Genomic DNA, 13963 nt, shown 5'->3' on the forward strand with positions numbered 1-13963 from the left:
AACACCACCATAACAATCAGAATATGGGATTTTTATGAGTAATTAACTTAAAACAAGCCTTACTTTCTTTAATTCCAAGAAGATTTCCTAGAATTTCTTACTATTTTAGGCGAGGTTACAACGAAGCTCAGTTGATGAACTGGAACAGGTGTAAAAAACAGTATTTTATTTTGATTATTTAGCAGCTTTATGAATGCCAAGACCAAAATTTTATGCAAAAATGGGCTTTTGCGGGGGCCCATTGGGGCCCATCGTGGGCCTGATGGTTGGGCTTGGGCCTGAAATCCGGGCCATCAGCCCACAGTGGGTTGGGCCGTGGGCCCGAGATTCAGGCCCATTTGTGGGCTCTGATGAAGTCTAGCGAGACTACACCAAGATTGAACTTCAATTTTCCCCAAGTCCTCCAGAGAGCATTTTCAAGCCTAACGCCCTTATCGAACGCTTTCTTTCTGGTGACCATATAACGCCAAGAGGCCCAAATATCCACCTCCTTCCACTCATGGGAGAGATAATCGACGTGTCTCGACGGCTCATCCTCAATTAAACAGTCGTCTACCACATGGTCCGGTATGTTAAAACGTTGCGTGCTTACTTCTAACTCGGAAGAGGCTTTGTTGAGAGCTTCTGATTCCTCTGGAACATAATGTCTTGCATCATGTGAATAAATATGATCATCGTCCTATTCATTCGTCACTCCAAGTGATAAACTGAACGCTGTGTGAGTGGAATATAGGCCGTTGGCGATAGTCTGGGCAGAATTTGGTAAGGGTGGGGTTAAATAAAGTGCAGATGATATTATGAGACTAGTAACATCTTTTAAATAATCATGCATAAGGGATCCTACCGTAACTAAGCTCGAGTCACAGAGAGAATAACCCTGGACAACTGACCACTGCAGGGAGTCAGAATACCGGGCATGCCTCTCATGCAAGTCGGAACGCCACCATGCTTTGAAGTTCATGAACATAATTGAAGGCGAGGATTTCTAAATTAATATCTCTCTAACGTGTCAACTACTGTGGACTCGTATACAACGATAATGTAGTGTAGCAAGTAAAATAAATAGAAGTAAGGCTCGGAAATTTTAAAGAAAAATAACACTTTTGTCAAGCTCATATAAGTATTGGCTATTATTAGTGTATTATTGAATGCATTGGTGGATGAGACACCAAGTGTCACGATTCACTCAATCGGGAACATTTGACTGGGAAAACCGATGCGCCAGGAGCAAAGACTGGGATTCAAGTACGCCGTCCTTGAACTCTTCTCGCTTTATATAGCCAGGTCGTACAGAGCTGTCACACCAAGTACTGTCAAATGTACCGGTTTAATGCAACACAGAGGTGATCGGCCCGTTTATCAGCTAGGCTAGCTAGCGTAAGCTCTCCGAGATTCGCTAATAGTTAGCCAAGATACATTCAGACTGCACCGGCTAAGGAACAATTTACGTTCTCGGCATAAATTGTTTGAACCGGTCCACGGTCAGAAAGAGAAAGACTAGAGCCTACAGGATGGAATATCGTGTATGGGAATAGCGAAAACGTTTGAGTTAGGATGGGGCAGACGGATATCTCTGAAGTACATACACTTTTGGTTGCATTTGGAAATCTCCGCTTTCGGATACGGCATGTGTTGTGGAATTCAGGGAAGTGATGCGCAGGGAGCTATTCTATCAGCTACAGACCAACTAGCCTAATTAGGAAGTAGATGTCATTCGGTGGAAACACCAGGAATCGCAGTGTCTCAACCAACTGAGCCTACTAAGCGGTTCCCTATATTCTCATTGAGGTGTTCAACTCTCTAAAGGATTCAGGGGTTGAATCGATCGTCAGATACTCCGCTCTGCCAAGTCGGGCGGATTATAGTGTTTCCGTAACATCATGAAAATATTGACACAGGCTGGACACTAATAACCAGTTTACAAGTTTATCCTTAATATAAAATTCTGTCCGCGAGCAGCAAGAGAAACTTATAAAATAATTGTCCTAATAAAAACGCAGACAACGAGTGCGAGCACATTATCTACCTTTCAGCGTCTTCTTCACTCTCAAGAACCCAACCTTCTGAGCAGCACGACCCCGCCAATTGGTAGTCGTCAAGAGCTTTCTTCTAGCTCGCTGAGACCGCTTTCGCAGTAGCATTCTTGATGACGGGCTATCTTTCTTCTCTAGGGTTATCGCTGGAAATCGAAGCTTTCTCTTAGCTTTCGATACTAGTCTTAGACTTTGGGAACTGCTTTTTTCGGAGCCAAGCGAGCACATGGAGACGTCTCTTCGGGATATGTGAAGTTGAAGATATTTGGATCCTTTTGTTTCCAATAATTGGCACTTGAGTAATGGAGCAAGCCATTCAGCTCCAGAGACATTCTTTGATGCGCGGGGTTTGGAACTTCTCCCCACTCGATTCTACCTGCTCGACCGGCAAATGCATAGTATCTGCAGATAGTTGATTCGAGTTCTCCGCGGATGTACCTGCACAGACAATGGCCGCCTGAGTAAACGTCAGAAACTGGCTGGATACCAGATGTAGATGCAATGGAAACGGGAGAGAATATAACAAATAGAGAAACAAAAATGAAAGTGTTGTAACACACTGAGGCCATAGACCCACGAATATCGGGGAGATAGCTATTTGGCTTGGACTTCGTTTTCAGTGGCGATTTGAATGGTGATCCCAACTTCATAGTAACAAGTGAAGACGCTGCCACGAATGCCCTTTTTTTTTTTTTTTGGAATCAACGAGATATTCAAAGGCCGTTATTTCATCTGTTGGCTGGTGACAAAAAGCACATTTTATGTTCTTATATTTTATTTGGTTTCCTACGTACGGTTCACCCGTTTCTATCGTCCATCACTGGACATATCAAGCCATTGGAATGCAAGGGTGTCAACAAACAAAGTATACCCGCCCTCCCAAGTCTTGAGGGCCTGACTTGGGGGCGGGTATCCCTTCGCATATATATATGTACTTCATGCACCTCACAAATAGCAGGTTTACCTGGTTTGTAGCCATCCCATCCCTGACAATTTTCATTTAATGCACGTATTATTTATATATCTCTAAAGTGTGAAGTCACTTCATCTGTACACTGTCCCTGGACGTAGGAAGGCTTGGCGCTTGCGGAACCAAGTTCGCAGAATTAATTCTACAAAACTAAATTGTCCCAAGAATGATCGACCTCCTTAAGTTTCAGCTAGCGTTGACATCAGTGAGTATTACTAGCCACCACACTTGGAAACACCAGGAATCACAGTACATTTGACCCTTTTATTTTCCCTTATTTGACTGTATCTCAACCAACTGAGTCTCTTGCATTCCTGTCTAGAGGTCTTCGGTGCTCGACGTCAAGGTGCTCGACTATCTAAAGGATTCAGGGGTAGAATGGATCGTCAGATACTCCGCACCGCCAAGTCGGGCGGATTACCGTACCCGATCACATGATGACCGTTTTCACCACTCGCCCGCTTTTCGCCAACACACCGACTTTTTGCACACATTTCAAAAGGCTACAACACCATCAATATGGACTCAATTGAAAAAGCGCTTGCAGATATCGAATCCTTGAAACCAGGAGAAAAAATAAATTATACAAAATTAGCTGAAAAGCATGGAGTTAACCGGTCAACCCTGTCAAGACACCACCGCGGTATACAGAGCCATTTACAAGAGCATCATGAGAATCAGTCTCTTCTTAACAACCAACAGTCGAAAGAGCTTATTAAATTAATAAATACTCTTACTGAACGTGGCCTTCCACCATCGCATTCAATGCTTCGAAATTTTGCCAAGGAAATTACTGGAATCAAGCCCGGAAAATCATGGCCGTACCGCTTTTTAAAGAGACATAATAGTGAGCTTGTTACTCACTATACTACTGGTATTGATTCCTCACGCAAGCGGGCTGATTCAGCATATAAATATGCACTATATTTTGAACTTATGGCCCGAAAGATTGAGGAATATGGGATTGAACCTGGAGATATGTACAACATGGATGAGAAAGGTTTTCTTATTGGAGTGCTGTTAAAAGGTAAAAGAATCTTTTCACGACGCCGGTATGAGCAGGAAGGACTTAAACAACGACTTCAAGATGGGAATAGGGAGTGGATTACTACAGTTGCCTGTATTTGCGCCGATGGGACATCTCTGTCCCCTGGTCTAATTTACCAGGCTGTGTCTGGACATATTCAAGATACATGGCTTCAGGATTTTAATCCTAATAGCCACCACTGCTTCTTTAGATCATCACCAAGTGGCTGGACAAATGATGAGCTGGGATACGCATGGTTGACAACTATATTTGACCGCGAGACAAAAGCCAAGGCAAGAAGACGTTGGCGGCTTTTAATTCTTGATGGCCACAGCTCCCATATCTCTATGAAGTTTATTAACTTCTGTGATAAGAATAAAATCCTTTTGGCTATTTACCCACCTCATTCAACACACAGTCTTCAGCCACTTGATGTTGGTCTTTTTGGTCCTCTTTCCCAGGCATACAGTAACAAATTGGAAGAATTTATGCATGAATGTCAAGGATGGAGCCATCTTTCAAAGCGAGACTTTTTAGACTTTTTTGGCCAAGTTGGAACAAGGCTTTTTCAATCGAAAACATTAACAGTTCATGGAAAAAAAGTTGGTTTACATCCTTGGGATCCGGAGATTGTTTTGGCACGCTTTACTAAAAAAAGAAGATGAAAGACCTTCATCTAGTGAGTCATCACAATCTATTTTAAAGGCAGAAGACTGGCGTCGTATTGAAAAGCTTCTTAAGCAAGTGGTTTCTGATGTTTATGACCAGAGGGTCCGGAAATTAAATAATACTATGATGCATCTTTCTACCGAGAATATTCTTCTTAAACTACAACTTACGGGCGTCAAAAACGCACTACAGAATGAGAAGAAGAAGCGAAAGCGTGGGAAACCTTTACAACTTCAACTTCAGGCCCCAGAGGATGGCAATGCAATCTTCTACAGTCCTAATAAGGTTCAACAAGCACGCAATATTCAAGCGGAGAAGGAAGAAGCTACACGGCTCGCTAAGGCTGCTAAAGAGGAGGATAAGATACGCCGGCAGCAGGAGAATAAAGAGAAACAACGCTTGGTTGAAGAACGAAAGAGAATAAGGGCCATTAATAAAAGTGTGCAGATGCGGGAAGCAGAGGAAAAAAAAAAAAATATTAGAAAGAAGACGAGAAGGCCGCAAAACAAGCCGCTATACAACTTCAAAATAACATCAAACAGGCTAATAAAGATACGAAGAAGGCCACAGGGCCTGCTGCAGCAAAGAAAAAGGAAGATATTAATAAGAAAAAAGGTGGAGGAAGTGGAAGAGGCACCTATTACTGTAAATAGGCATGGAAGGCAAATACGGCTTCCCCAGCGATTCCGCAACACCAAAAATTAGCTATGTAGCTTCGTTATATATTATACTCTGCTCCACCAAAATATATAATCATTTGATCATTTCGTTGTGGCAGTATAGCTTCATTTTTACACTCCTGGTTGACCTGAAAATTGGGCGTTGAGTGATATCGGGCGGTGAGTGATTGGGTACGGTATTGGGCGAGTTGGGATGCCCCACTGCCTGTTCAATTAACGTATTCCACAAGCGAGCCGGACACACGTGGCCCGGACATCCTCTAATTGGATACAAAATAGCACTTTTTTATATTCTTTGTTATCTTAATAACATGTCAAGATGGCCTGAAATATATATATAGAATTGTTGAGAATCACGGGGAAGAAGCTATGTCGTGAGGTGCTAGGTTAGCGGTGACTGGATAGTATATTAAACACTATCGGTGCGATCTAGTATCGCATGGTGAGTATCTTCTATCTAGGAGAGAGAGCGTAGATGAACGCTTCCTCATGTCTACGTGTCCTTTAGCCCCTTGCGTGTGATATATCAGATCACTACGGGACTAGGATATACGAAGGTGTCTTAGGCATCCTGATTTCCGACAAGAATAATATATATAGACACTAGGCCTATAGCGTTATAGGATATCTAATTGTTTATATTAAAAAAAAAAAAAAATACTTTAAATACAGTGATATTTAAAACAATTCTGTATTCTAGGCTCAGAAAATGTTAAAATATAAATTAAAATGTAGAGAGCATTATAAATTATTTACATATTAGGGACTATTTATATTGTTACTACTTATGTTGTTGTTGGGATACTACTGTCATAAAAGTGCTAATTTATATGCGATTATGTACAGGGTGTACGGGTTGCTTGTGCGTCCAGCTCCTTGTGAAGTACGCTAATGAAAGCGTGCCCAGATTAAACGCTCGAAGAAGTGCAATACTATTGGATCACTTAAATTGTGAAATTTCAACAAGTAAATATTAATTAACCTATCCATTTTTTGAACTTCAAATCGGTTATCAATGTAGGCTGAACGAACCACTATTTTGCCCCGAACAATTGCATACAAAAGACTCAATAAATTTAGGGCTAAACAGCATTACTCAGAAACCAACTCATACGCATAAAGGGAGATACATCTATTTATAATTCGAGGACCGTGCAAACCTCGAGCTACTACCTAAGTAGTCCTGGATATTGTTGAGAGTCGAGGCTTAATCAAGTAAACAACAGAGTTTCATACATGGAATAGATTCTAGGATCTGGTTAATTGGAAATCTATCTGGTGCTCACCTTGCGCATAAAATTTTAAAGTTTTTGATAATAAACATGGCAGAATTCCTCTTGATTACAACACATCCCTGCCTAAGTGGATTGCATTAACTTGTCGGAGTCCGACGGGTAGTTCGCATGATGTCCATCACCTCCTCCGCCTAAACACTCAAGACAACAAACATGCCGCTGCTCTTCCCCTCTTTTGTCTTCTCCTTTCCAAGCGATCTGGTAGGAGACCTACTCTATTGGTGGCTGAGAGCCGGCCCAGGGTTCACCTATATGCACGATACAGTTCAGCCTTGTGTCGTTGGAAGTAGGACTATTAGTAATTAATTATTGCGTAGAAACAGGTATTCAACATGCCTGTTATCGCTAACCAATTAAGCTATGACAACTCAATACATGCATTTAAAGGGTGGTTGACGGGGCGTCACATGCGGCTACTGGTAATATCAGCTCAACAATAAGGGATATGTGCAGCGGATTCCTAGGTATTCTGTGAGGTCCATAACCAAAGTATTCAACCTGCAAGAGTCAATATCACTGTGCGGAACTGTTATAGATCAGAGGAAAATTATTTGTTACCATTTCTCTTATCTGTAGAATTAAGGGTTTATATACAAGAGCATCGGAGTGATTTTCGAGAAATTACGCCAACCCACGTACACTAGGAACCGTCAATGGTATGCCCACCAATTGACGACGCTTGCCTATCAGATTTGGACAGCACTGTAGGATCGGTAATATTAGGATATCATAAGAGTGGTGACATGCCTGGAAGGCCGAGCCTAGGGCGACCTCCTCGCAGGGAAGCAACTTCTCTAGGGTGACAAATCTGCGCCGATATCGACAGCTACACCCTTCGCTATCATGCTAGGATACTTACGGTTCAGACCCGAAGAATTGGGGCCCTAAATGTCTCTGAATATCCTGTCCGCATGGATAAATCTTTACTCCTAATAGACATGTATGTCGCTAGAGGTACTTTTCCATGATGGTTTGCAGTTTTACATAATTCAAAGCTTTGGAATATTTACCTCGCGGACCTTCCATATCCTCTGCCCCTATTAATGCATTATAGATGGCCTCCTCAGTAGCATCTGCCGCACCTTCGAACAAGGCATTAATTGTCACATCCTGCACCACAGCAATATTCTGTTCGACTCTTGGTTTCCAGCTGAAATCTGGAGCTCGGGGAATCTTCTCGGCAGTACTGAAGGCAATAAAGATATCCCCGAGCTATTAGATCCCCATCCACCTACACGCGATAGACCCACAGTAGCTCTTTTAGCCAAACGCTGAAGCTGGGTAGGATGGAGCGGCGCGTCCGTTGCGATTACCACAATAATACTTCCATCCTTGGCTTTTCTTGCATCCTCCCTTTGCGATTCTTCTTCAGCAGTGACGATCGCGTCTTGTTCGGCGATTAGGCGCCCAACTGGAACTCCACCAAAGTGAAGGTCCCTTTTAGCACCATAATTTGCCTGGACCAAAGCAGCAACTGTATACATTACCTCTGCGCCGAACACCAGGCCATCAATAATACGGCTGGCACTGCCAGTGCCTCCTTTGAATCCTTGGCAGACCATACCCGTTCCTCCTCCTGTATTACCTTCCTTTACAAAGTCGGCGTTAGCTTGGGTCGATTCCTCGTACCACCATATCTGGTGTGACAACCATGGCACCAATATCATTCAGATATAAGTCACATGTCTCGGCCACCACCAGGAGCAGGAACCAATCCACCAGGCCACTTTCCTTATCTCTGTATTCGCGAACAGCATATTCATAAATACCCGTGTAACATGCACCCACAGAGAAAGAGTTGGTCAGTATGATAGGCGAGTTAAGTAGACCAGTCTCATCCAACCAGTGAGAGCCAGTCATCTCACCAGAGCCGTTAAAGCGAAAGTAGCCTGCATAACAACCATAATTGAACCAATCCCGACGGGGCAGAATCGTGGTTAAGCCTGTATTAATCGCATGGCTGGTATTTGTAGACAGTCGGTGTATGGATTCAGTATGGACTAATACACCAGGGACATCAGTGAGAGAGTTTAGTAACCCAGGGCGGTGACGACCAAGGTGAAGTTTTGGCAGAAGATCCCGGACACGAGGTCGAGTTGGAGGAGCGTTTGTGTTGGTATCTGTCATTGTCTCTCTCCCAAGTTGACAATGGATCTAAGTTACCATAAAGACAGAGGTAGATATTCTTAGTAGATATTGATGTGCCTCGGCGGTAAGCTCATCGAACAGCTGCACGGAACCAGCTGCCTAATATAGGGAACGATATATTGATATCCTAGACCACGATAACTACCATGGTTATTTAGATAGTTGACTCGCGGCCTCTAGAATACAGAAAAAGGGGGCAGTACTCGAGGGTGTGAACCCCGCACATTTGGCAACCCACCTAATTTGCAGATTATTACTTTATCAGATATGGAGCAATAGTTAGCTAAAGTAATAAATACTAAGCGAGCATACGAGCAGACTAGTCCATAATGAAGCACTGGTGATGCAATCCAGACAAGGCTGCGTAAAAGCTAAAGAATGTGAAGTCCCGTACAACGGCGGGCTAACGCTCAAGATTCATATCCTGGTGCGGAATTGGCAGAGGGATAATCCTCAATAGTGCAGTTTGCGCATGTAACCTACTGTATATGTCCAGAAAACCACTCTGCGAAGGATTGGAAATCCTATCCGCATTCACACTTAACTTGCAAAATGCAAATCTCTGCTAACATTTTATTTGGAAGGCCGATATTCATATGAATACAACGTCGACTTGACACCAAATTCGTATATATGTCATGATCGAATAACTACCTGGATTCTTGCAAGCCTCTAACCACTAATATCTCCTAAATATCAATCTGCTCCAGTGCATAATAAGTAATATTAGGATCAAAAGTAATGGTTATAGCGCTGTAATTTGCAACTTATATAGAATGCAAATTCTATATAGTCAAGTCTAGATTAGCAGTATTTGTCCGGTTGAATCACTCCTCCAGGGCTTATAGACAGCCTAAGTCAACCGATGGTGCCCGAAATGTTAACCAATCCTAACATCTTAACAAAAGACTCATACTCTGACGTTATAAAATCTTAGTCAACACGTTAGCTGTCATCCTAGATATTGGGATCCAATTGATTCGTATGCGTTGAGCTTGAACTCCCCGACGAAGCTAATGATGGTGAATATGTAACAATATGTCAGCCTCGTCCGAACGGTGACTCATATATAAGGTCTACGGTCATCGCACCGTATACTGATATCATGTGCTAATTTCAGTCCGATTGCGCTGAACAGCGGCTTCCCTCAGAAGGTAGGTCTGCTTTCCTGCTTCGGATAGTGCCAAAAGTTAGGCCTTTGTGGTCACCGTCATGACTGTCGTCTTTTTGCAGTCCCATTAGTAGATTCGACCTCCAAATAACTCGCTTAAGCATCCTTCTGTGCTTTTACGCTTTCTGTCTCTCCATAAGCCACATCACTTGGGTGCATAAAAACCTCACGTTCTCCCGACTTGAATATTCGGTCGCCAAATGTTTTGTTCTACACAGAGAGCGGATTGCACGTTCAACCCAGTCCTAATTTTTCTGTGATGGATTCCACGAATGTTCGGATTATTTTATTGCTGTACGCCGTACTTTTGCTCGAGTGACCGCAGTAGCATACAGAAGGGATCCAACATTTTGCCGAAACAAATTAACCTGTTACGGAATGGCATTCTCCTTATTCTGAATCAAGGACTGTCTTCCCATTGGGGTACTCGGGCGTCTTCTGTCCTCCAGGTGGTATCAATAGGCAATCTTCTCGATATATAAATCGTGGCATTGCCAAAGTTTCTGGGTTTCCTGACTTGGATCTCTCGCATTGCTAAGAACGGACTAATCTCTCTGAGGTCTCGCATCCGATACTGCCGCATAATCGCTTCTTTTGGTTCCAGTACCCTATGTCTGTACTCCTTCCGAAAGGGAGTAACTATAACATTAATAAAGAAAAGAATAGCTGCATAGACATTTCAAAGCAAACATGGTCCTTCTGAGATCTGCTTAAGTTCAAGCTTACTCGTTGTCTTGCAGAATTCCTGCCGCCATAATTGTGGCTCTCTCTACGACTCATACAATACCCTAGAACAACTAACACTATCCTTCCTGCTTAAAACGTTGAGAAAGCTCAATATGGACTGTCATCTAGCAAGCTGTGAATGAAATCGTTAATAGCATCCCATTGCTTGGATTCTAGATCAAACGCTGCTGCAATTGCCATGCGCATTTAAAACACATGTGCTGCCAATGTTGGTGCATATGGTCCTGTAATGTTAATTGCTGCAAATTACCTCCTGCACAAAGTCATGCCTTGTACTTGGTACGGTACCCATTGGCGGCAAACTAGGTGAACACCCAATCACTGGTATTAGTTGTACATTTGCTGATCTTTAAACTGTTCTCCATATCCCTTGTGACTCTACTCCTCGATACTCTATCGTTGCAGCTTCATAGAATCATCACGGTGCGGGTGAGTGAGCATTTCTTTACAATTCTTCAGCAGCAGGGGCAGCATATCTTAAAATAATATCAGCTCGTTCAATGCCACTACAAATGCTGCTAAGCATCCGGGAATATTTTCAGCTCCCTCAAGTTTGCGTTAAATATGTTTCTGATCTCCGACTGGATGGCTTCCGATTCAGTGGCCGTTTAATAATATTGGCCTTATCCAAATTAAGTCCTGCTTGACGCACTGGTCTCGGCTGAATTACTTCTGAAGTTGTGTCAACTCTGGCTGTCTCCGCATTAACACTGATTACTCCAATTCCGTCTAAAACTGCGTCTCCGGTAGTTCCTGTTAATCTTGCTGATCGAGCGTTGGATCTGGCACTATTTAATACAGTATCGTCACCACTTTGTTCACCTAGTTTACAATTCCGCTCAATTATCTACTCTACTGTCCAGTTTCCTTCCTCGTCGGTGGACGCAGGTGGGGCTTTCTTCCATCAGCAGTATGCGGACACTAAATTTGGTGTACTGTCAGAATAAAGCTAGTCCATATTGGGACATCATGTGAATATATATACCCAATACTCCTCATAGAGGGGTTGGGCTGACAATCCTTCTGAATACATTCAATTCTCACCTCCATACCAATATCCCATAAAATCTAACAATTAAGAGTCTCATTTGTTATAAAAGAGCACTCATATATATATAGATATACATCTATATCTATATTAACCCTATTCCACGATGTCAACCATTCAAGACACTACTGTTCGTCTGACCTCTCAGGATGACTGGGAAGACTGGCAGATCCAATTCGAAGGTCTAGCTAGAGGCAAGAATATATGGGATATCATCACCGGTGATAAGGTGGAACGGGAGCTTCCTTTTGAACCAAATGATGATGATATACCACCAGCTGGAAGCACTAGGAGTTCCTCTACCACATCCCATGCAGACTATCAGCTTGCTTGGACCATCTACCGAACGAGGCTAGAACAATATAATAAGCAACAAATGGATCTGAATAAAGTAAGGGAATGGATGCAAAAGACCGTCTCACCGCATATCTATACAGTTACCTGCGATCCATCCGAACCCTTGAAGGAATGGTATGACAACTTGCAAAAGAATGTTGGTATAGATAAGAGTAGAATCCAGGATCTTGCTATGGAGTTATATCAAAAGGCTTTAAAGACTCCTAAGCAGAAAGATATACTCAGCTGGCTCAACAACTGGGAGAATGCCATGCAAAAGGCAACTAAGGCAAAGCTACCGGTAGCTAGCTTTCCAAAACAGTGGATCAAAGACTTTCTGGGAGTTGTACGACCCCTAAATCCTGTCTGGGTAGAATCCTATTGGATTGCTCAAGAGGAAAAGATAAAAACAGGAGATCTGTCATTTCGAAAGGTTTCGCAGGACTTCCGCGATAGTCTAAGTAGGATACCAAATGCTTCGTTAGCTAAAATAGCTAAGGGATCATTTGGTCCTACTTTTGCCGCAAAAGAGGATGATTCCCGTGGTGATAATGACAGCGAGGAGGAACCCGTACCTACCAATAAACAAGGCCAAAAACGAAAGAGCGATAGCGATAGAAGTGGGTTCAATTCCCACCGAGCAGCTCAGAGGGTTAGCAATAGAAGTAGGTTCAATTCCTACCGAGCACCTCAATGTAAGGCATGTGGTCAGAGACATGACTGGAAGGACTGTTTTTATCTATTCTCTCAAAAGGCCCCCGAAGGATTCCGGGAGAGTTCAATTGTCAGAAGGTTGGTAGATCTTAATTTAAAGGATGATAAGGAATTTGCAAAGAAGGTGGAAGAAGAGAGAAGAAAAGCTCAAGAATGACTAGAAGAAAAACCAGTATCTCCTTCCTTTTTTGGGTAAAGAAGTAGGGAGAATATCTGCTTCTTTTGTCTTGCTTCCGTCCACATATCCTCTCAAGAACTCTGCGATCCTTGACTCCGGCACGACTATCCATATATTCAACCAGTTCTCTCGATTCGATCGATATCAGCCAGCGGTACCCGGAGATTTTGTGTGGGCAGGAGATTCAAAAGTCTCTATCAAAGGATACGGCAATGTCAGCATTAATATTAACTCGAAAGAACGGAAAACAAAACTGTGCCTTTATGATGTTGCGTACTGTCCCGGTATGGCATGCAATCTAGTGTCATTAAGACAGCTTCATCGAATGAATCTATGGTGGGATAATCAACCAGGTCAGAATGTTGTTCGCACTATAAAGGGGTTTCCAATCGCTTATCTGGAGGATCGACATGGTCAATTTGTTCTTGAATATATCCCGGTATCAACACATGCAACATTCGCTACCAGATCTTTATATCAGAGTTCGAAGTCAGTGCGAGCAGATGCTCAAAAGTGGCATCTCCGCCTGGGGCACCCAGGACCGCAAGCAATAGAGCACCTAGTTAATGCTTCAAAAGGTGCTAGGATCCGGGGTCCGACGACAGTGGAATGCGATGCTTGCGGAATAGCCAAAATAAAGCGTCAAATACAACGTTTTCCCCGAGGAATAAAAGAAGGACCTGGACTGCAACTGGCAATTGACTTTCATGACTTTGAACAAGGATATCAAGACTTTAAAAGCCTTATGTTGGTGACAGATAGATGGTCTGGCATTATCTGGGATTACTATTTTCAAAGTCGCACTGCAGAGGCAATTATCAAGGCATTAGAGGATCTATTTAAGACTCTAAAGCATCAGTACAACGTCGTGCCAAAGGTAATTGAGTGTGATAATGAGATAGTTACCAGAAAGCTTCAAGTCTACCACTATATCCTTGCTAAAGGCA

General features: G+C 42.9%; 2 protein-coding genes across 2 annotated transcripts; one reads left to right on the forward strand and one right to left on the reverse strand.

The window, feature by feature from the left end:
• Positions 1–220: 220 nt before the first annotated feature.
• On the forward strand, positions 221–544 carry ATNIH1004_001649 (uncharacterized protein; the record flags this gene model as incomplete). Its single annotated transcript, XM_033566348.1, has 2 exons — positions 221–307; positions 362–544. The coding sequence occupies 2 exons, from the start codon at positions 221–223 to the stop codon at positions 542–544; spliced, it is 270 nt and encodes an 89-aa protein (XP_033432105.1).
• A 7078-nt stretch (positions 545–7622) lies between these two features.
• Positions 7623–8801, reverse strand: ATNIH1004_001650 (P1 family peptidase; the record flags this gene model as incomplete). The annotated part of the gene is made up of 3 exons (XM_033566349.1): positions 7623–7886; positions 7925–8263; positions 8304–8801. 3 exons carry the CDS (start codon positions 8799–8801, stop codon positions 7623–7625), a joined length of 1101 nt encoding a protein of 366 aa, XP_033432106.1.
• Between the last annotated feature and the right edge of the window lie 5162 nt (positions 8802–13963).

Source organism: Aspergillus tanneri (genome assembly GCF_003426965.1).
Source record: "Aspergillus tanneri strain NIH1004 chromosome Unknown AapTan_2_pilon_pilon_pilon, whole genome shotgun sequence".
Taxonomy (NCBI): Eukaryota; Fungi; Ascomycota; class Eurotiomycetes; order Eurotiales; family Aspergillaceae; genus Aspergillus; species Aspergillus tanneri.